General features: G+C 44.9%; 1 protein-coding gene across 1 annotated transcript in view; it reads right to left on the bottom strand.

Moving 5' to 3' along the window:
• Nucleotides 5,245-20,711, bottom strand: part of INO80 (INO80 complex subunit) — a 139,923-nt gene continuing 124,456 nt past the window's right edge. The window contains exons 30-36 of the mRNA XM_003121588.5: nucleotides 13,341-13,499; nucleotides 12,635-12,737; nucleotides 11,716-11,804; nucleotides 9,542-9,697; nucleotides 9,063-9,222; nucleotides 7,538-7,753; nucleotides 5,245-5,616 (exon numbers count right to left, since the gene is read on the bottom strand). Coding sequence (XP_003121636.1) covers nucleotides 5,399-5,616; nucleotides 7,538-7,753; nucleotides 9,063-9,222; nucleotides 9,542-9,697; nucleotides 11,716-11,804; nucleotides 12,635-12,737; nucleotides 13,341-13,499 — 1,101 coding nt within the window. The 3' untranslated portion in view covers nucleotides 5,245-5,398. The remainder of the gene's footprint in view (nucleotides 5,617-7,537; nucleotides 7,754-9,062; nucleotides 9,223-9,541; nucleotides 9,698-11,715; nucleotides 11,805-12,634; nucleotides 12,738-13,340; nucleotides 13,500-20,711) is intronic.

Here is a 20,711-nt window from a genome sequence, read left to right as displayed (position 1 = left end):
GCTGACTGGCCCTGAGGTGTCTGGTAGCCACACTAAGAAGACACATGCAGCAGCAACGAGTGAGTCCAGGGATCATAGATCCTTCAGCAATTAAAGAGGCTACAATTTGGTGAAGGAACACAGAACAGAGAGGCGGCAGCAGATCAGAGAACCTCTCTCATACCTAACATGCCTTCCCAAAGGAGAAAGGCGATGGAGAAAATAATGAATTAACAGGTTTAAAATGACGAAAGTGAGAAAACATGTACAGGACCAAGTTTTCCTGGAAATGCTAGTTTTTTACTTTCTGTCATCAAGTGGATTAAGTTGAACAATAGAAAAAATAAAGTTGTATTTCCTACATAGGGCTTCTTGGCTGGGGTGGGGGTATATAAGCAGAGATCAGAGTTGTTTTTTTTGTTTGTTTTTTCCTTTTTAGGGCTGTGCCTAAAACACCTAAAAATACAGAATGCCTCATGAATTTGCATATTATCCTTAAGCAGGAGCCATGCTAATCTTCTCTTTATCTTTCAAAAAATTTTTTTCTTTTAGGGTCGCACCTGCAGCATATGGAAGTTCCCAGGCTAAGGGTCAAAATGGAGCTGCAGCTGGCAGCCTGAGCCACAGCAACGTCAGATCCAAGCCATGTCTGCAACCTATCGTGTAGCTTGTGGCAATGCCAGATCCTTAACCCACTGAATGAGGCCAGGTATCCTTATGGATACTAGTCTGGTTCAGATACTAGTCTGGTTCAGAGTTGATTCTGATTGACAGGGCTGGAGAGTGCCCAGGGCCTGGTATTTCTGGTGTGGTCCAATGACCAGCAGTCATCATCTGAGAAATGATGTTAGAAATTATGTTAGAAATTCAGTTTCAGGTCTTAACTGAGAACTTTGGAAATTGAATCTGCAGTTTAAGAAAACCCAAGGTGATTCATATGCATACTGAAGTTTGTAAACATTACTTTTTTATTTTAGTTTAACGCCACACAAAATCTTTACCTGGCAGTAAGAACAGAGCTGCTTCGTTTAATTTGGGTGGCCTGCATCCCTTCTGCTCATCACTCACAAACACCCCTTGAGGCACATCCGAGGATCTCTAGAACTCCGGGTCCAAGGGGTCTCCAGACACTGAGTGCTTCAACAAAGCACTAGGCATGGAAACTGATAGCAAGCCCAGTGCAGACTCCACATTTCAAGGGCTGCTCATAGGGACCCACAATCTTAAAAATTTACTTAATCTAGGGCTGCAAGAGCTGGCTCAGGGGGCAAGGTAGCCCTGGCTGAAAGGATGGCCCTCTCTGTGATCGGCACTCTAGGATTAGGCTTCTAGGCTTCCTGAGAGATATTTCTTTCAGCAGGCAGGAGCCCTCCTAGCCTTCTTGTGTGTTAAGGGACTGACTCTCAGTTCGTGGGTGAGTTGGGGTCTCTCACATGGGAGATGGACAAGCCTTTAGAATGTGGATGGATGAGAACAAGCTGTGACTTGGGGACTGGACTCAAGTTGTGTGTTTGAAGCCTTCACTTTTATTTATTTTATTTATTTATTTTTTTTGTCTTTTTGCCTTTTCTAGGGCTGCTTCCCCGGCATATGGAAATTCCCAGGCTAGGGGGTCTAATTGGAGCTGTAGCCGCTGGCCTACACCAGAGCCACAGCAACGAGGGATCCGAGCTGCATCTGTCACCCACACCACAGCTCACGGCAACACCAGATCGTTAACCCACTGAGCAAGGGCAGGGATCGAACCCACAACCTCATGGTTCCTAGTCGGATTCGTTAACCACTGAGCCACAACGGGAACTCCTACTTTATTTTTAAATTTATTTTTATTTATTTTTTGCTTTTTAAGACCACACCTGTGGCATGTGGAGGTTCCCAGGCTAGGGGTCAAATTGGAGCTGTAGCCACCAGACTATACCACAGCCACAGCAACTGAGGATCTGAGCCATGTCTGTGACCTACATCACAGCTCATGGCAACACTGGATCCCTGACCCACTGCGCGAGGCCAGGGATAGAACCTGCGTCCTCATGGAAGGTAGTCAGATTTGTTTCTGCTGCGCCACAACAGTAACTCCCGAAGCCTTCACTTAAGATTCAAGTGCCATCTATGAACCCTCAAGTAAGGGAGGGGACAGGTGAAGAGGGACATTAAGGGTTTGAGTGTCCTTCGGTATGAAATGTTTGCTGTTTTCTTCAGGGTTTGGATTGAAAATAGGCAAAAGGGGAGTATGGAAGCACGTTTGGGGACAGAGAAGACTGGAGAGCTCTGATCCAAAACTCCCATCTAGGTGAAGCTATGAAGATCCGAGTTGTCAGGTCAGCAGAGGCAGCCATTGCTGGCCTTGGCGAGGTTAGAACAGTCAAACCAAGTTTGAGCACTAGGGGCCAAGCTGCATTTATGAGGACTGGAGAGGATCCATCCTAGTGGGCTTGTTGACAAGAAGCCACAGTGGTGACAATAGGGCATGGTTAATTGGGACATGACACTAGTTTGTTCTGGGAGGCCTTGGTCAAGTTTACCAGCAAGAAAAACAAGACCAGGCATATAGGATAGTGCTACCAGGATCAACAAGATGAAGAAAAGGCTTACCCTTGTGATGGGGCAAGCAGCAGTGGCTCAGGAGCCAGTCCACCCCCATCAAGGGTACGCATGGTGAGCCAAGGCTCAGGAGGCCACACAGCCAGCACATTTGGAACAGCACGAGCCCTGCTCAAAGATGATGCAAGAGCATATCAGTGTGTTATTTACCTCAATCAGAGGAACACTGCCAGTCCAGGCTAGAAACCCACTCTTTTTCCAGCTGATCAGAGAGCTACGTTTTCAAAGCCTGGATGTCTCTGGAATCCCTAGTAAAGAATTTCACTGTTTTGAAGATTCTTACCAGTACAGTTAACTTTGAGAACACTGAGTTCACTTCACAATTCCTGAGTATTTCTGCTGGCTTAATTGACCCATAGTGTGTTCCGGAATTACAAACAAGCATTAATATACACATATTTGTACATAGGTTAGAGTTCAGAAACTGGGACCATTAAGTTCCTATTAGCTGGGGATATTATTCACTGCCAGAATGATCTCTCCCTTGCGGTTTTTTATTATGTTAGGGTATGCTCCCTCTATACCCACTTTGGTAAGAGTTTTTAAATCATGAATGGATGTTGGACTCTGTCAAATGCTTTTCCTGCATCTATTGAGATGATCATGTGGTTTTTGACTTTTCTTTTGTTAATGTGGTGTATGACGTTGATTGATACGCATATGCCGAACCATCCCGTGAACGTGGGATGAATCCCATTATATGCTGTTTGGATTCAGTTGGCTAAAATTTTGTTGAGAATTTTTGCATCAATATTCATCAAAGATTATTGGCCTATACTTTTTTTTTTTTTTTTTGGTTTTGGTTTCCTTGTGGTTTTGGGAGAAAGAATATGTCAGTGTTAAGATTATCACCATGGGAGTTCCCATGATGGCTCAGCGGTAACAAACCCAACAAGATCTATGAGAATGTGGTTCAATCCCTGAACCTTGCTCAGAGAATTAAGGATCTGGTGTTGCTGTGAGCAGTGGTGTAGGTTGCAGACACAACCCAGATCTGACATTGCTGTGGCTGTGGCGTAGGCTGGAAGCTGCAGCTCTGACTCAGCTCCTAGCCTGGGAACCTCCATGTGCCGCAGGTGCAGCCCTGAAGAGCAAAAAAAGAGAAAAAAGATTACTACTGTGTAACTGCCTAATGGTGGACCAGGTCAAGCTTCCTACACCTAGGTCCTGGGGCTAGTCTGGAGTCATAAGGAGCCCATACCCTGAAGGCCATGGCCTGCCAGGCACTTGGTCAAGCCTCCTCTCAAATGGCTAGAGGCAAATTCCTCTGCCCGATTAATGCCCACGGGGGCAATCCTTGTCCCACTGACCACCTATCTTCTCATGGCCACAAGAATGATGATGACATTAGGGCTCTGCTTTCCTTTCAACCTGCTACAACCCCCCTCCAGGAACCCTAAGATAAGCCCAAGGAGAAGCAGGTGCAAAGACCACAGACACCCCAATTTACATAAAATTATCTCACTCCATTTTATTTAAGATTTTTTTTTCTCCAGTTAGTAAAAGAAAGATGTGTCTCTCTTTATACATATGTACAAGTTCAGTTATAAAAATAGACAGCACATTCAAAGAGAAAAAAGGCTTGGCATTTTTCTGATTCCCTCTAAATAGCATCTGTACACAGGAGTCTGGGTTTGGGCAGGGGAATCTTAATGATTTAAATTAAATGATTCCCCTACCATCCCTACTCCAAAAAAAAAAGTTTTAAAAATCAATCTATCTAAATTCAATTTCGCGATTTTCAGGTGTGCAAATTAGAGGCTGGCCCACCCAGAAGCACCTGCTCCACCAGGGACATCAGGCTGAGGGCAGGCAGACACCTCCCATGCAAACACCACCCCTTTGCCTCTCCTGGAGGAAGCAAGCTCAGGCTGGTAGGGCCTGGCCAGGAGGGGGTGCTGAGCTTGCCCTCTCTCCATCCTCTCCACCTCGCTCTGCTCTCCCTTCCTTTCTCAGTGCAATACAGACAGTGCATACAGCCAAGCAGGGGGCTGAAGGGCAAGGGTGGGGAGACTGTGCATTCAGGAAGGGTAAGGGGAGACTGCAAGAGGGGCAGTGAGGATGTCCTGCTGATTGAGGTGGCTCCTGGTCTCTCTACTGGCTTCTGGGAGTCCCGGGGTGGGAGCTGCTGCTACTGTTGCTGGTGGGCCCTGAAGGTTCTCCGGTGTGAACCATGCAGGACAGGGGAAGAGATGCTGGGAAAACAACTGCCTCCAGGCATGCTTCCTCTAGCCTTCTGCCGTCCTTACAGACCACTTCCTTCTCTTGCATTTACTGCTCTCCTCAATGGTGACACTCTGGCAAATGGGGTCTGGAGACCTGAGGAGCCGCCCAACCACTGAAGACACCATGTACATGATTTCCTTCCTTCCTAGCCCCACAGGAAATCACAGCCCTAAGGGAAGTCTCCACCATGGAAGGCTCTTCACAGCACTTGTGGAGCCTTTGCAAGGGACATGGCCAGAGCCAAAGAGTGGAATGGGGATGGAGACCGTGTGCCTGAGCATCTAAAGGGGGGTCTCTGTCAGGCCCTTCCCCAGTATGAGGTTTAAGACTTGCCTATAAGTTCATCTGAGATGCTGTGGGCCTGACCCTGTCCCTGGCCTTTTTCCTACAGGCAACCCCAGAGCATTCCTCTTGAGACACAGGTGATGAAAGTGCTCACAACCACCTGCCTGTCTTTTTCTTGTTGCAATTGGTCGTCGCTGCCCTCTGACTTGGGATGGAAGATGCTGCACTGGGCAAGCCATCCAAAGACCATTTGCAGGCCAGGACTCTAGCCCCTGGTTTGGTTGAAGAAAGCTGGAGGGCCAGGTGGTTACCGTCCTCCAGAAGGATTGGTGCCTTTACCCTGTTTCCGGACCAGGGAGTCTGGGGCTAGGCTGCTGGTCAAGTGGAGGCTCTTGGGAGTCCCAGGAACATTATTTCCTTTGCTCAAAGGGGAGCTCAAAGGAGAAGAGGCGCTTGAAGGTCCAAAGTCAGCAAGGCCAGCAGGCCGAACAAGGGACGTCTGTAGCGGACTGCTGGCGGAGATTCCTGTGAGGATGGAAAGGGAGGCAAGAGCGTGAGCACCCGTCCTGTCTCTGCTGCCTCAGCGCCTGACCTTGGTTACTGGAGTCTGGGCTGGAGCTGAGGTCATGGGGAACCCCCTTTCCCGACACACTTCTTAGCATCCAGAAACTGTTTTTCAGTAAGAGGGATGTGTTTCTAAAGAGGAAAACGATGCCTATGCAGCCCTCTCCACACTACCTCATCTATAGGGAGTAAAGATGTCACCTTGGCACTCAAGGACAGAGCACACGTTACACAATGTGGGGATGCTGAGGCTGCAGGAGAAGCTGTAACTTACACTCATGTATTTTCTTACCCCTTTCTTCCTCCTTCTTGGGACACCACTCATTATTACGTGCTTCCTTTTTAATTTCAAAAGCTATCCTCTACTCCCCAATCAGTCTGGCCGAGGGCACAAGGCTGCCCTATCTTGCGTCTACGCTCAGGCAGTTCTCCTTGTGTTTGACGTGTCCACCCTTATGCTCGAAGACTTGCCACTTCAAGGACCCAATTCAAATCTCCCATCTCCAGTGATGGCTTCCTGGGCAATAACTCTTTTTAACTTTCCTAAAAAAGAATTAAGTGCTTGGTAGGCAGACTCGTGTCATCTCTCACCCACAATGGAGCTGCAGGTAATGTCTGAACTGGTCCTTTGCCTTATTTTCCATTCCCAGTCACCAGGCTCTGTGAACTCTTCTCCTAATGCTCTACCTCCTGCCCCCTCCTCAGGCCAGGTCTCAAAGAGAAAGCCTAATGAGTGTCATGCTTTGCCCCATCCATGGGTGAAATCCTGCCATGACACCCTTGACTATGGGTATGATGGCTCTTTTCCAAGGATATGATGAGCTGGCACAAGGTTAAGAAATACTTGGGCTAGGCTATTATACTTCATAGCTGTTGAATGAACAGAGAAATGAAAGCTGATATTCCTGCAAGAAGAGAAAGGGGAGGTGAACTAACACTTACACATCTGAGAAGCTCTTGCCCTTCAGGTCTTTCCAACCTTGACTCCCAGAGCTCCTCCTCAGCACATCCTGACTGGCCTGCTCGATGACCCCAACATGCTTTGGTGATTGCCAACTCTCTGTTGCCAGTCCAGGTCCTTCATCATCCTTCTCCTTCCTTCTGATCCACAACGACTATTCAGGCCTTCCCTCTTTTTTCACTCAACACACACACACTGCCTTCTGCTGCTGTTAAACATATTCCATGCACAGCCTCCCGTTCTCACTTTCACTATACACTCAGGCACAGGGTCCATGTGTTTCCTGCCTATGAACACAGCAGTGTTTAACCCTAAGGCTGGGTAAATGTTAACTATGCCTGCTTGGACTGCTAAAATGTAACTACTAAAATGTGGGTCTGGGGAAAAAAATCAGTTCTCAAGGCAGGAAAAATTCTGTTTAAAGATGTATGGTCAAAAACTTCAGAAGCTCCCGTCATGGCTCACTGGTAATGAATCCGACTAGTATCCATGAGGACGCAGGTTTGATCCCTGGCCTCGACCAGTGGGTTAAATGATTTGGAGTTGCCGTGAGCTGTGGTATAGGTTATAGACATGGCTTGGATCCCAAGCTGCTGTGGCTGTGATGTAGGCTGGCAGCTGTAGCTTTGATTCGACCCTTAGCCTGGGAACTTCCATATGCCGCGGGTGTGGCCTTAAAAAGACAGGAAAAAAAAAAAAGTTCAGCGCTATCTTTTTATAGTTACTTCCACCATTGTGCTGAGTCACAAAGACAAGAGGAGAGTCAGGACTGCTCAGTGCAGAGTCAGAATCCCATGTGGGTTTTGGGAAGGAGACTTCAGTCTGGGGGACCCCAACCACTCTACTCAGCAGAATGCTCACTAGACCCTCTAGACTGCCCCCAACCAGAACAGAGCCTGCAGCCTCCTGGAGCCTGCATACCTTTAGACACATTGTACCCGTATGCAGCATAGGCAGCTGCGGAGGCCGCTGCAGCCCCTGCTTTGGCCCCTGCCATTGCAGCAGCACTGCCTGCAGTGGACTTCCGGCTCCGGCCCTTCCCTGCTCCTTTGGCTGTGCTTCCTGAACCTTTGGGGCGGCCTCGGCTTCGGGCTGAGTGACCACGTCCTGCAGCTGGCATTTCCTGGATGGAAATTCCTGTGGGAACAAATGGGCCAAAAGGGAAAAAAGTCAACCTTTTCATATGTTAACATAATATTCTCCTGGACAGGGAAGATGGCTTTCAGGACTCCCAGGGAGGTCTATGTCCCAGTTTAATGGCAGGGCCACAGAGTCATGCAGAATTAGTAAGAACTGTAAACAGCTAAAAGAGCCAACACCTCAAGCTGCTTTTCATTCTACAAGAGTGGTTCTGTGACTCCTGAATTTCTTCTTTAAACCAGATTATTACTAAATGAACCCAGGGACCTGCTGTCTGTATTCACCTGCACATTCCAATGTCCTCCTTACTCAGTCAACTTTTACTCCCAAATTTTAAACCTAGAACTCCTTGAGAAACAGCAGCAACACTGGGTCCCACAGAATCCCTCACTTTAATTAAAAACTAGCAAAGTAAGAGTGAAATAGGAAAGACAGGGATGACTAGAAAATAAAGAAGTTTGAAATCTTTATGAAATTCTTACTTCGCTTTCCCTAAACCTTTTCCTTTTCCTTCTCCCTTTCCCTTGAATGGGCTAAGAGAAAATGAGGCTACAAATTCTTTTTTTTAATTATGGTTGATTTACAATGCTCTGTCAATTGCTGCTGTATGGCAAAGTGACCCAGTCATTTATACACACACACATACTTTCTTTTTCTCATATTATCTTTCACATGTTCCATCACAAGTGATTAGATATATCTCCCTGTGCTATACAGCAGAATCTCATTGCTTACCCCCTCCACATGGGATAGTTTGGATCTACTAACCCCAAACTCCCAGTCCGCCCCACTCCCGACCCTTCTCCCTTGGCAACCACAAGTCTGTTCTCCATGTCCATGAGTCTGATTCTGTTCTGTAGATAGGTTCATCTGTGCCATATTTTAGAATCCACTTATAAGTGATATCATATGGTATTTGTCTTTCTCTTTCTGGGTTTATGTGGTATGAGAGTCTCTAGTTCTATCTACAAATCCTTTTTGCTTTACTCCATTCCTTTTTTTTTTTTTTTTTTTTTTTTTGGCTTTTTAGGCCGCACCCACAGCACATGGAGGTTCCCAGGCTTGGAGTCGAATCAGAGCTACAGCTGCTGGCCTATACCACAGCTTACAGCAATGCCAGATCTTTAACCCACTGAGCGAGGCCAGGGATCGAACCCACAACCTCATGGTTCCTAGTCAGATTCGTTTCCACTGCCCCACAAAAGGAACTCCTACTCCATTCCTTTTTAAAGAAAGTTGAAAACGCCATTATCCTAGCAGGAATCAGTACCTCACCCAGGTTGCATAGGCTAGCAGCATCACTTACCATTCACAGTGTCTGAGACAGAGCCTGTTATGGAAGCAGGAGAGTTGGTGGCTCGAGACTGAGGGGCTGAGGAGGCTGGGTCATCCACAATGACCAGCATGTCACTGCTGCTCTCATCGGGTGGAATGGAGCCAGTGTGCAGCTCACTGCTGATGGAGATCTAGAGGAAGAAGCATCATGGTCACCACTGCTCCTAGTGCCCAGCGCCCACAGCCCTCGTGCCTGTGTGTGGGTGTGCGTCTCAGGTTTCACCACCATTTCCCTCTCCTGCCTGGCTTCACTCCTGAGAGTCAAACCTCCTGCTTTGGTTCCAGAGAAGCCAGCCTGATCTCATTTGCTTTTCTCCTTATGGACTACAGCAGCTGTAGTCCACGTGTAACCCCCTCCTGGGAGGCAGGAGAATTTCAGGAAAAGCAGAGGCTACCAGGTCAGGACAGAGTCCCCACTGCTGCAATGAAGGCATCTAAAAGGAGCCTCACCTCACTGAAAGGGCTGGGCATGGCCGAGTCCACGCTAATGAAGGAGTCGTCCCCGTCTGCAGAGAGGTTGGAGTTATCAGCCGAGGGGACAAAAGGGATCACCAGGTTTATGCCCTCCTTTCTCCTTTTCCCATCCAATTCATCTTCCTTTTTCTTCTGGTAACACACAAATCAAAAAATACAGGGAAAGCATGAGGATAGGCACCAAGGGAAAGTGGGGTTGGAGAAGAAAGCGATGACAGAAATTTGACTCTTTGTAAAAAACTTCTAGGTTTCATTTTATCCAATTAGCATATTACGAAAAAAGATTCCTAAGGAAGGAGGAAAGGGATGGCTTAGTAAGAGTCTATACATAGTCTACCACAATAATAGAAAGTGGAAAGGCCAGTCACACTGAACTGGAGCTGTGCCAAAACTAGTCCTTGCGGAGAGAGGTGCACCTTCAGCTTCCAGCATGTCCAAGCAGCAGCACTTAGCAGGGGCTGAACTGATGCAATCTCACAAGAGGGAGGGCCAGTGCATCCCTCCACACATCTGTTTTTACTCTGCCTTCTTTTTAAATATGCTTAAGGAGAATGAAGGTTCTTCTCACATACAAGGAATACTGAGGTGGCTTTTGTCATTATTTCCTTAATTTACATGCAGATGCTTAAGGGCTGAGTTACTGAGCTACACTGAAACAGTTCTAGAGCCAAGTTCAGTAGGGCTCTGTCACAGATTAGAGATGTGGAATCACAGATGTGCTTGGAAAATTCTGGGCCTCACAGCTACCCACTGCACATAACTACATTTGTATCTAGACCTATATTAGGGTGAATATGGTATGTCATTGCGTAGTTTATATCATCACTGGGAATTTCTACAACTTCTATGTTGAGAGTAGGGATGGCACCTGCTGCAAACTCACTAGGCCCTACAACGTCCTGTATGAGAATACTACCTTTTCTTCTTTGATACTGTTTCTGAATAGTAGTAAGCAATGGTTGGAGATTTACAAGTAGAGTCATAAAAGAGAACCTGAGGAAATGGATAGAAATGGCAGCCCAGACTAGGAGGAACATGAGCCTCCATTCCTGAGATTTTTCAACTCTGTCAATACAGTAAGTACCAGGGGCATCCTTCAAGCTAGAAATAGCTCTGCTTAGCAGAAGGCACAGTTGGGGGTGTGAATTTTACAATCGGAAGAGCTGGTGTATCTACAGGAAGATAAACATATATAGGCTGCTGACTATTAAGGCCACGTGACCCAAGGGACACAAGGCCCTACACAAGCTGGGATAAGGGGAAGAAGCTGACCTCCACCTAAAACAGAACCAGCTTTAACAGGTAACCAGATAACATGCTTCAGACAAACAGAAGAGTTGGGAAATGACACAAAGACAACGTTCAGACTTGAGGGCCCAGAGCTATGGCAATGCCTGAGGCTCAGCACAACCCAAAGGTAGGCCAAACCCACCAGAAAAAGTTAGGAGTCACTTTCTGGAAGGTAATAAAATGATTTCAAATCAACAGTCTTTAGGCATAATAAGTTTGGCAATCTACTGAGAACTAATGGGCTGACTCTTGAAACAAGAATAAGTCCTGAAAATCTCATTTTTGATTTACATGTCAGTAAAGACCAGGGATAAGGATTACTGACCTAATACTTTGGTAGACACAGCAAGATAGGGAGAAATGTAGGGGAAACTACATCCTACTTTGCAGCTAGCTTGGTGGGCTCAAGGAGGAAATGTCGCAAGGGAAACAAAACCCAGCTCACATCCTTGGCATGAACTGGAGAAAGAGATGAACACGAACAGTATACTAGCAGAATTGTGGTAGAAGGACTAGGTCTAATGACCTCTCAGGCCCTTTCTAAGAATCTACAGACTCTAATAATGTAACTAACATCCATCTTTCTCACATTTAGCCTTACGCTGTTTAACAGTCCCAATTATGGTTTCCATAATTACATGTGACCACAGACAAGGTAGGTCTGTGTGGGGAGTACAGTTCTACCAAGGCTGCATTTTTCCTGCCTGATTGTCAGTGACCACAGAACTGCTACAGAGCACAGGTAGATGGAGCTAGATCCTAACCAGTAACCAAGACAAGCATGTACTCTGAAGCCTGTTCTGTAAGGACTATCCCACCACACCACCAGTCCCTGGTCAACCACCCCAAGCTTGACACACCTTCTCTGCATACTTTTCCCGTTTGCGCTTGCGCTCTTTAACTCTGTTTGTTTCCTCCTGCTGCCGTTTTTCTTCTTGCCGGAGTCTCACTATTGAGAAAATTTTAAGAAGATGTAATGAACTACCTGTGGTAATCCTAATCCTCATTGTAAATCAATGATACTTTAATAAAAAGTAAAAAAAATAAAATTAAGGTGGTCATATTCCTTGATATTTATGTTTCAATGTATGACTATGCCATTTAAGGCAGACAGTCTTAATAGTTTGGGGTTCAAACCATGATTCAGTTTCATTATCACTGGCCTTATCTTGCCGTTATTCTTTTTCCTTTTCTTTTCAGCCTTTTAGTATCTCTGCATTGCAGAGATCAAGTACAACTGTAGAGGCCCAAAAGGTTTTTTAGAAGGTGGTGGCAAATGTGAGCACCTTAAGAAGGGAGCTTCATCACATTTTCTGATGTGATGCTGACAAAGTCCTCAGAGGTTTACAAGGTCAGTCTGAAACCCATTATTCTCAAAAGCCAGAAATACTGGGGGAAGAGTCTGTATGTTACATACAGCAGCGTGCTTTTCCAATTGCCTCATAAAAACATTTCTCTGAGCAGAACAGAGTAAATTCCTTACTGCTGAGGAGTCTAGGGATACGGCCTTCCTGGTACACATTTATTTGAAGTCATATTATTCCAAAACTACATGTGAATATGTAAATTTTTGCATTCTACTCTATAACATATCCCTGTTTGGGTTTTAACATAAAATAGTAACAACAACAACAAAATGTTTCTCCCCAAACACAGGCTTTGGCTTTGCCTAACCTTGGCACTCAGCTAAGGGATACTTCTACTTTTGGATGTTCAGGGCCAGAGAAACATCTTTATAAGGAGGAGAAAGCATTACTAAGTGGTCTAGAGAGTACGTACATTTTTTCTCCAACTCTTCATCATCTAGAAGAAGACTAACCACTTCTTTGGGTTTCAAGGTATCTGGTTTGAAATTCCCACCAGAAATCACCATCCGCTGAATCTATACCAAAACAGATCAAAACATCACCACCAGACATTCATTCCCTTATGGCAAATATCCAGAAAGAAACATCTTTCTCAATCTGTTCTTTTGGTGAGGCCCCTGGATTTCTCATTTCTTTTTCATTTATGTGGCTGGCTCATCCAAATCACTGGTCCAACAAAAAGGACAATGAGAACTTCTTTGCTTGGGACTGTTAAGTGATAGCTATAAGATCCACTGAATCAAGACAAACCCCCCAACCCACAAATGATCACTTTAGAAACTAGCAAATTTGGCATACAACGCAGAGGCTGATCACATTGAGAGTACTAGGGGAAAAGCAAACACCACTCCTTCTTCCCCTGAATGTGAAACTATGTCAAACGTGAGGGCCATGACTGGTGTCCTCTTCACATGAACAACAGCTGAAGTAGGTTGTACACACGAAGTGAGGAATGGCCAGGACAACAGACACTGCTTTTGTATAAGACATCATTTTATTTTCCGTTCAGGAGAAATTTTACTGCCTTCATGACCAATGAAAAGCAAGAGTCTGTCTTAGTCCAGTCAACATGGCTGGACTATTTTCTCTACCAGCACAGTATTTTGTCTTCTACTTACCTCACTCTTCTCCTTGGCTCGCTGCAGAATTCGTTCTTCAATGGTGCCCTTACAGATGAGCCGGTACACAGTAACCTGCTTTGTCTGCCCCAAGCGGTGGGCCCTGTCCATGGCCTGCTGATCCACAGTAGGGTTCCAATCACTATCATAAAAAATCACCTGCATAGGAAGGACAAGAATACAGCAAAGACTGGAGCACTCTCAGGGCAACACTAGGAATTCTGAGAGCATTCAAGCCACTCATCTATTGCAATAGTTCGATGCCAGAATTTTTCTTTTTTCTTTTGCTTTTTAGGGCTGCACCCGTGGCATATGGAAGTTTCCAGGCTAGGGATCGAATCAGAGCTACAGCAGCTGACCTACACCACAGCCACAGCAATGCCAGATCTGATCTGCATCTGAGACCCACACCACAGCTAGTGGGAACGCTGGATCCTTAACCCACTGAGTGAGGCCAGGGATCAAACCCGCAACCTCATGGTTCCTAGTTAGATTCGCTTCCGCTGAGCCATGACGGGAACTCCCAGATTTTTTTCTATGCTAGAAAAATGAGCAGATATCCATTCATAAAATCAATCATTCCTTCAACTGTCCTGGACAAAAAATATATACTCTGGGAGTTCCTGTTGCGGCTCAGTGGTAGGTAACCCGATTAGTATCCATGAGGACACAGGTTCAATCTCTGGCCTCCCTGAGAGGGTTAAGGATCTGGCAGTTGCCCTGAGCTGTGGTGTAGGCTGCAGACACAGCTTGGATTTAGTGTTGCTGTGGCTGTAGTTTAGGCCTGTAGCTGCAGCTCCAATTTGACCCCTAGCCTGAGAACTTCCATATGCTGTGGGTGCAGCCTTTAAAAAAAAAAAACAAACAAAAAAGGTATATATACTCTGCTTTTTTTCATTTAAAAGGAGGGAGTGGCAATTATATTAATAAACACTTTGGGGCAGTCATTGTACTAAGTGCTTTATATGTACTAACTCACTTAAATCCCACTACCACCGTGATTTAGGTACTATTAAAAAAAACCTTTTATAGATGAGGAAACTGAGGCACAAAGGAAGTAGGCTGTGTGATCTTTATCCAAAATCACACAGCCTAAATAAGCAGTGGGCCTGGGATGTGAGGGATGTGAAAGCCTTCTCTTCAACCCTAGGCTTACCTTGCTAAGAGACTTGACATGGCTTTCCTGGAATTTTCAGGTTGCTATTAATAGGGTCATTTCCTGTCTCTTAGATTCCAGGCAAGAAATGTTTAAAGGGTTCTCTGGAAGCTACTTCTAGTTTGCCAAACAAACAACAACAAAATGTGCCCCCCTTCCCCAGCTTTACAAGTGATCCTAAAACCAGTAGAATCCTGGGTCCTCAGCCCTGAGGCTACTTTCAATACAGTGGACCTCCTAAAAGCAAGCCACTTCAAAACGACCCTCATCTCTCAGGTGTCCTTTACATTCAACCACATCACCAAACCCAGCCAGTGCTTCTTCAGACATAAACCTATCCTTTCTATAGTGCACTGTCCTTCTCCTGGACCAGGCCCTCACCACCTACATCTGGCTCACTAATGCTTCTAGACTAGCAGGCTTCCAAGATCTCAATCCCCTTCTTCTTCAGTCTACTTTGGGTACCACTGGAGACCACTCCATCTCTCTGTTGATTATGCTATAACACATCAAGCCCAAACTCCCCTCAATGATCAGGCCCTGCTATACTATGCCAACATCTTTCTCTTTTGTCAGATAGGTCTTTTCACTGTTCCTCACTTATATTACCTTTTTTTTGTATTGCTTCTTGCTGAAGTTTATGTTCTGACCTAGAATCAATCCTTCAACTCTTCTCTATTACTTAAGATTCCTTTGGGAGTTCCCAGGTGATGAAGCAGGTTAAGGTTCTGTTTAAACTTCACCACTTTCTGGAAGACCTCCTTGATTTCTCTTGCCTATAACACTGTCTCCTTTTCCTATTCCTCATGGATTCCTATCAGAAATAACAACTGCTGGGAGTTCCCATTGTGGCTCAGTGGAAACAAATCTGACCAGCATCTATGAGGACACAGGTTGATCCCTGGCCATGCTCAGTGGGTTAAGGATCTGGCGTTGCCTTGAGCTGTGGTGTAGGTTGCAGATGCAGCTCGGATCCTGCATTGTGGTGGCTGTAGTGTAGGCCAACAGCTAAAGCTTTGATTTGACCCCTAGCCTGGGAACCTCCATATGCTGCGAGTGCAGCCCTAAAAAGACAAAAAAAAAAAAAAAAAAGAAAGAAAGAAAAAACAACTGCTGAAATCTGCTGAGTACTCGAAACAGATGTGCATACATATTTCACTATATTTTCAAAAAACCCTTACATATTTCCTTCATCTTATACATTAAGAAGAGACTGGCCTGAGTTCAGTCTCCTTCTACAATCTGCACTATTAGCAAAACATTGCACTGCCTACCCTGGTCCAAGTTCCATTATCTCCTATAGGTCTCCAATTATTTCATGTATATTACATACTTAAAAAAATCTTCCTATGTAGTCTGATTTGAGGACAGATACTACCCTCCACTAAAAAGGAGAATTCTACAAATACTAATCAATTGACACTAGAATCTCTAAGGCATGATCAAAACTAGACAGGGCCGAAAATAGAAACTGAAGAAATGATCCATTTCTCTTGACACTGTTCCTCTAGATGCATTTTCCATTCCTTAACTCTATTCCTTAGTAATTTACTTATTTTCTTATTTGAAAACAGAAGCAATTCTCCTGCCATTTTCTGAAAAATTCACTTTGGGCGAAGACAGATAAAGGCATCAGCATTTTCAAAGCTCTTGCCTCTACTAAGGTCCCCACTGGATCTTTCTTATGGTGTTCCTTTTGTCTTGCTTTCATAGGAGGTATAATCCCTCAATTTTTAGGGTAGGTAGAATCCTTGAGGAAAAAATTATAACTGCCTGCCGAAGAAAAAAAAACCATTATGAAAGCTTATTGTTAATTCAGTGTCCACAGATCTAGGATTCAGAAGCGTACAGTATCTGTCACTTGTAGAGGATTATAGCAAACCTGACCACAGAACATTCTTGAACTTTAATAGGATATGTAAAATTCTAGAAAATTCAGTTTAAACTTTCAGGGGGAGCAAAGGAAGAGAAGACAGTTAATGAAGATGAAACTTCCAACTGGACTGGGGGGTGGGGTGGGCATTATTTACCCAACATATCTAACATGACTACATATGTAGTCATACATAGGAAAATGAGAGTTGATGTCACACTCAAAAGATAGTACCTTTAGCAGTCCAAGCCTGAGGCAATGGTTAAGCGTGAACTCATAATGGGAAATCCTATACTATGAATCATTTCATAGATGCTTCCTCCATGTTCATATTTTTTTCATGGAAGTCTCGGAGGCAACTTCACTTGAATCAACTTAGCTTCTTTTGAGATCATAAACAGTAAGGAGATTAAAGGAGACAGGTTTGCAATTTAACTTTAAAGTCCCCTCTTCATTCATCTAATCCATTCAAATGGATTAAAAGATGTGAGGAACTAGAGTGGAAAAGAGAATAAAATAAGATTCTACTTGCCCTATCCAATAAACTGTTGGTATCTTGAAAGAAAGAAAGAAGGAAAGAAAGAAGGAGGAAAGGAAGGAAAGAAGGAAGGAAGGAAGGAAGGAAGGAAAAAGATTCTACTCGGGAAAAACAATACGAAATATCTATAAGCTAGTATATTAAGCTAAGAACAAGAGAGAACTAAAATTCAAGTTAGACATATAGTTATTATCTAGTTTGACAATAAAATGAACACTGAATCGACCATGACATGAACTCAGGGAGAGGAGTTCAGGGGAGACAAAGCCCACCAGAGTAGGAGAGAGATGACGCCTGTATTTGGTAGTCAGGTTTATGGACCTCAGTGAGACATTCTAGAGAAAAGCAAATAACAATGAAAGAACTACAACAACTGACTTAACTAAGAAAGATTAAAGCTAGTCAATCCACAAAGCGTGGCCCAACAATGACTAAGGGGAAATATATTAATTGTCAGCATCTTTCTGAACTTGTAAACACCAAGCTGGGCTAGCACTGGGGAGGGCTGAGGGGGAAGGGCAGCAAGGGAAGGAGGTGAGAGTTGAGGTGGGGCGGAGGCACCTGGCTATACAGGTCTATGAGAGAGTTTCAGGGGAGGTGAGAGTGAAATGGAGAACATGAAAATTTTGAGAGAAACTGGAAAAAGTTGGACCAACACTTGGAGGGTGGAACTCTTCCCCCCCCCCCCAATAGAATGGGTGGAAGTTCAGTCCCTTGGGAGGGCTGAAAGCAGTCCTATGTTGTCTCACGGGACACAAGACTTCTCACACCGCTACTAAAGGACAAAAGCTCCTCAATCTCTCTCTGCACATAAACATTTAGAACAGATCTGACACAGAAACAAAACCAACAGCACAGTTTATAACAATCCCTGACTAAACAATGTCAAATGCAGAGACTCCTACTTCAGGAGGGATACACAAAGAACACAGGCGGTAAGGAGCAGCTGCTATTAATTTCATACTAAAATCACGTTCTTACTAACAGGGAGAGCCAGACAGAGTCCCACTGTTTACAAATTCATGTTTACATGCACATTCTCGATCATAAGACATTAAGTTTTTCTTGACATTTTAGGCTGACGAACCTCTTCCTTGCCCATAAATGGTTCCAGGGAATCTTCCAGAGCTAAATAAATCTTAGGACAAAGGAAAAACGCCAGGCAAGCAGTTAAGCTTATTGTTTCTCTAATAATACTACAGAGAGTAAGTAAAACTTGACTCCATACAGACCATAACCTAGGAACTCATTTCAGTCTTGCGGTCTCATTTTTTTTCTGAGTAGTATTCCAGGAGGTTCTAATTTACAAGTGAGTCCCTAAGCCCTCCTCTCAAAATTAAATGTAAATTATTTTGGAACTGGGAATTCAGAGTACTCAGAGGCTGTCTCTTTAGGCCCCAGGGTACATAAATTCCTATTTCTATTCCTCTTGCTGTGGGGCTAAGGGCCTACTTTGGTTCTTTCTGACTGGCAGGAACAACTTACTTGTATAAGGCAAACTACGTGAAAACTAGAAGCATGGTGTAGATCTGCCCCCTCAAACCCAATGATTTTTTTGGCCACTCAAATGAATGACTAGGGGAATTACTCCTTAAGAAACTACAGACCGGAGTTCCCATCGTGGCGCAGTGGTTAACGAATCCGACTAGGAACCATGAGGTTGCAGGTTTGATCCCTGCCCTTGCTCAATGGGTTAACGATCCGGCGTTGCCGTGAGCTGTGGTGTAGGTTGCAGACGCGGCTCGGATCCCGCGTTGCTGTGGCTCTGGCGTAGGTCGGTGGCTACAGCTCTGATTCGACCCCTAGCCTGGGAACCTCCATATGCCATGGGAGTGGCCCCAAAGAAATAGCAAAAAGACAAAAAACAAAAACAAAAACAAAACAAAAAAAAGAAACTACAGACCAAACCTGAGATACGCAGACTGAGTTGAAGGGAAAGGTAGTTTAATCAAAAGAACCAGTGCTTGACTTCCTCAGATGATCTCATCCAGCCCCATGGCCTTAAATGTTATCTATGACCTGATGATTCCAAAATACATCTTCGGCCTCAATCTTTCTCCTAAACTCCAGACCCTACTGCCTGGGTGACACTGCCACTAAATGAACCTTCAACTTAACTTACTCTAAACCAAATTTTTTTTTTTTCTTGGTCTTTTTGCTTTTTCTAGAGCTGCTTCCGTGGCATATGGAGGTTCCCAGGCTAGGGGTCTAATCGGAGCTGTAGCCGCCAGCCTATGCCAGAGCCACAGCAGTGTGGGATCCGAGCAGCGTCTTCGACTTACACCACAGCTCAGAGCGACGTGGGATCTTTAACCCACTGAGCAAGGCCAGGGACCGAACCTGCAACCTCATGGTTCCTAGTCTGATTCGTTAACCACTGAGCCACGATGGGAACTCCCCAAAACTTTTTTTGCTGCATCCATGGCATGCAAAAGTTTCCAGGCCAGGGACCGAACCCATGCCATAGCAGTGACAACACAAGAACCTTAACTGCTAGGCTACCAGGGAACTCCACCCCCAAACCAAACTCTTTTTGATTTCCCCTCTCAAACCTGTCCCTCCCCCTTCCTCCCCCTTAACCTGCAATTGCTATCTCCATCATTCTAGGTACTCAGGTCAAACATGTTGGAGTTTTCCTTGATACCTCCTGCATCATCCACATACAATGTAGCAAACCCCCACCGGCTGTGCCTTCAAAATATATGCACATTCTAACAATTTCTCATCCCCTGCACTGATTAAATCCTGTCAAAGTCACCATCATCTTGTGTCTAATTCCTAAATGACCTTCTGCTTCTATTCTTCTTCCTGTAGTCTTCCCCACCCTACCCCTGTGAAGCCAGAATGACACATTTAAAACTCAAGTGAGGAGTTCCCATAGTGGCTCAGCAGAAACAAATCCAACTAGGAACCATGAGGTTGTGGGGTGTGATCCCTAGCCTCGCTCAGTGGGTTAAGGGTCTGGCATTGCCATGAGCTGTGGTGTAGGCTGCAGATGGCTGTAGGCTCTGATCCTGCGTTGCTGTGGCTGTGGTGTAGGCTGGCAGCTGTAGCTCCCATTTGACCCCTAGCCTGGGAACCTCCATATGCCGTGAGTGTGGCCCTAAAAAGCAAAGTATACAAAGAAATGAAACTCAAGCGAAAACGTGTTCCTCCTCGGTTCAAATTCCTCCAGGAGTCTCCCACTTCAAAACCCTAATCATGGCCTATTAAGCCCTACATGATCTGCTTCTGCCACACTCATTTTATACCACTCTCCTCTCATTCATTCCGTTCCACCTACATAAGTTGCTTGCTTATGCCAAGAATGAGGGCTTTGCACTCCTTTCCTCTCCCTGGAATGCTCTTCTTTCTGCCGGATAATTGGCTTGCCTTTCTCACTTTCTTCAGATTTTGGCTCAAATGTCACCTCATCAGAGAAGCCTTAACAGCCCATATAAAATAGTAACCCCTGATCATGAGTGGGGTTTTGAAAAACAATCAGAAGTTTACTAGGTGGTGTGTACAGGAGAATGATTTAGGCTGAGGGAGTCCTTTATGTAACATTGTGATATAGTATGACATGTTTAGGAAACAAGTGAGGCATGATTTCTGAAACATAAACTGTGAAAGTAGTAATAGTCTAGCAATTAGCCTGAAAAGGGAGATAAAGGCCACAAAATGAAGGGTCTTTGTAAGTGTAAAAGCTTATCCTTTATCTTGTAGATGATGGAAACTCCCTAAAAGAGGTTTAAGCAAGGGAGCAGCATGGTTAATAAAGAAGGGTATGAACAAACTAAGAGAAGAGGTGGGGGCTAGGACCTG

The sequence above is a fragment of the Sus scrofa genome, chromosome 1 (genome assembly GCF_000003025.6).
Source record: "Sus scrofa isolate TJ Tabasco breed Duroc chromosome 1, Sscrofa11.1, whole genome shotgun sequence".
Taxonomy (NCBI): Eukaryota; Metazoa; Chordata; class Mammalia; order Artiodactyla; family Suidae; genus Sus; species Sus scrofa.
This window is presented reverse-complemented; position numbering and strand designations above follow the sequence as displayed.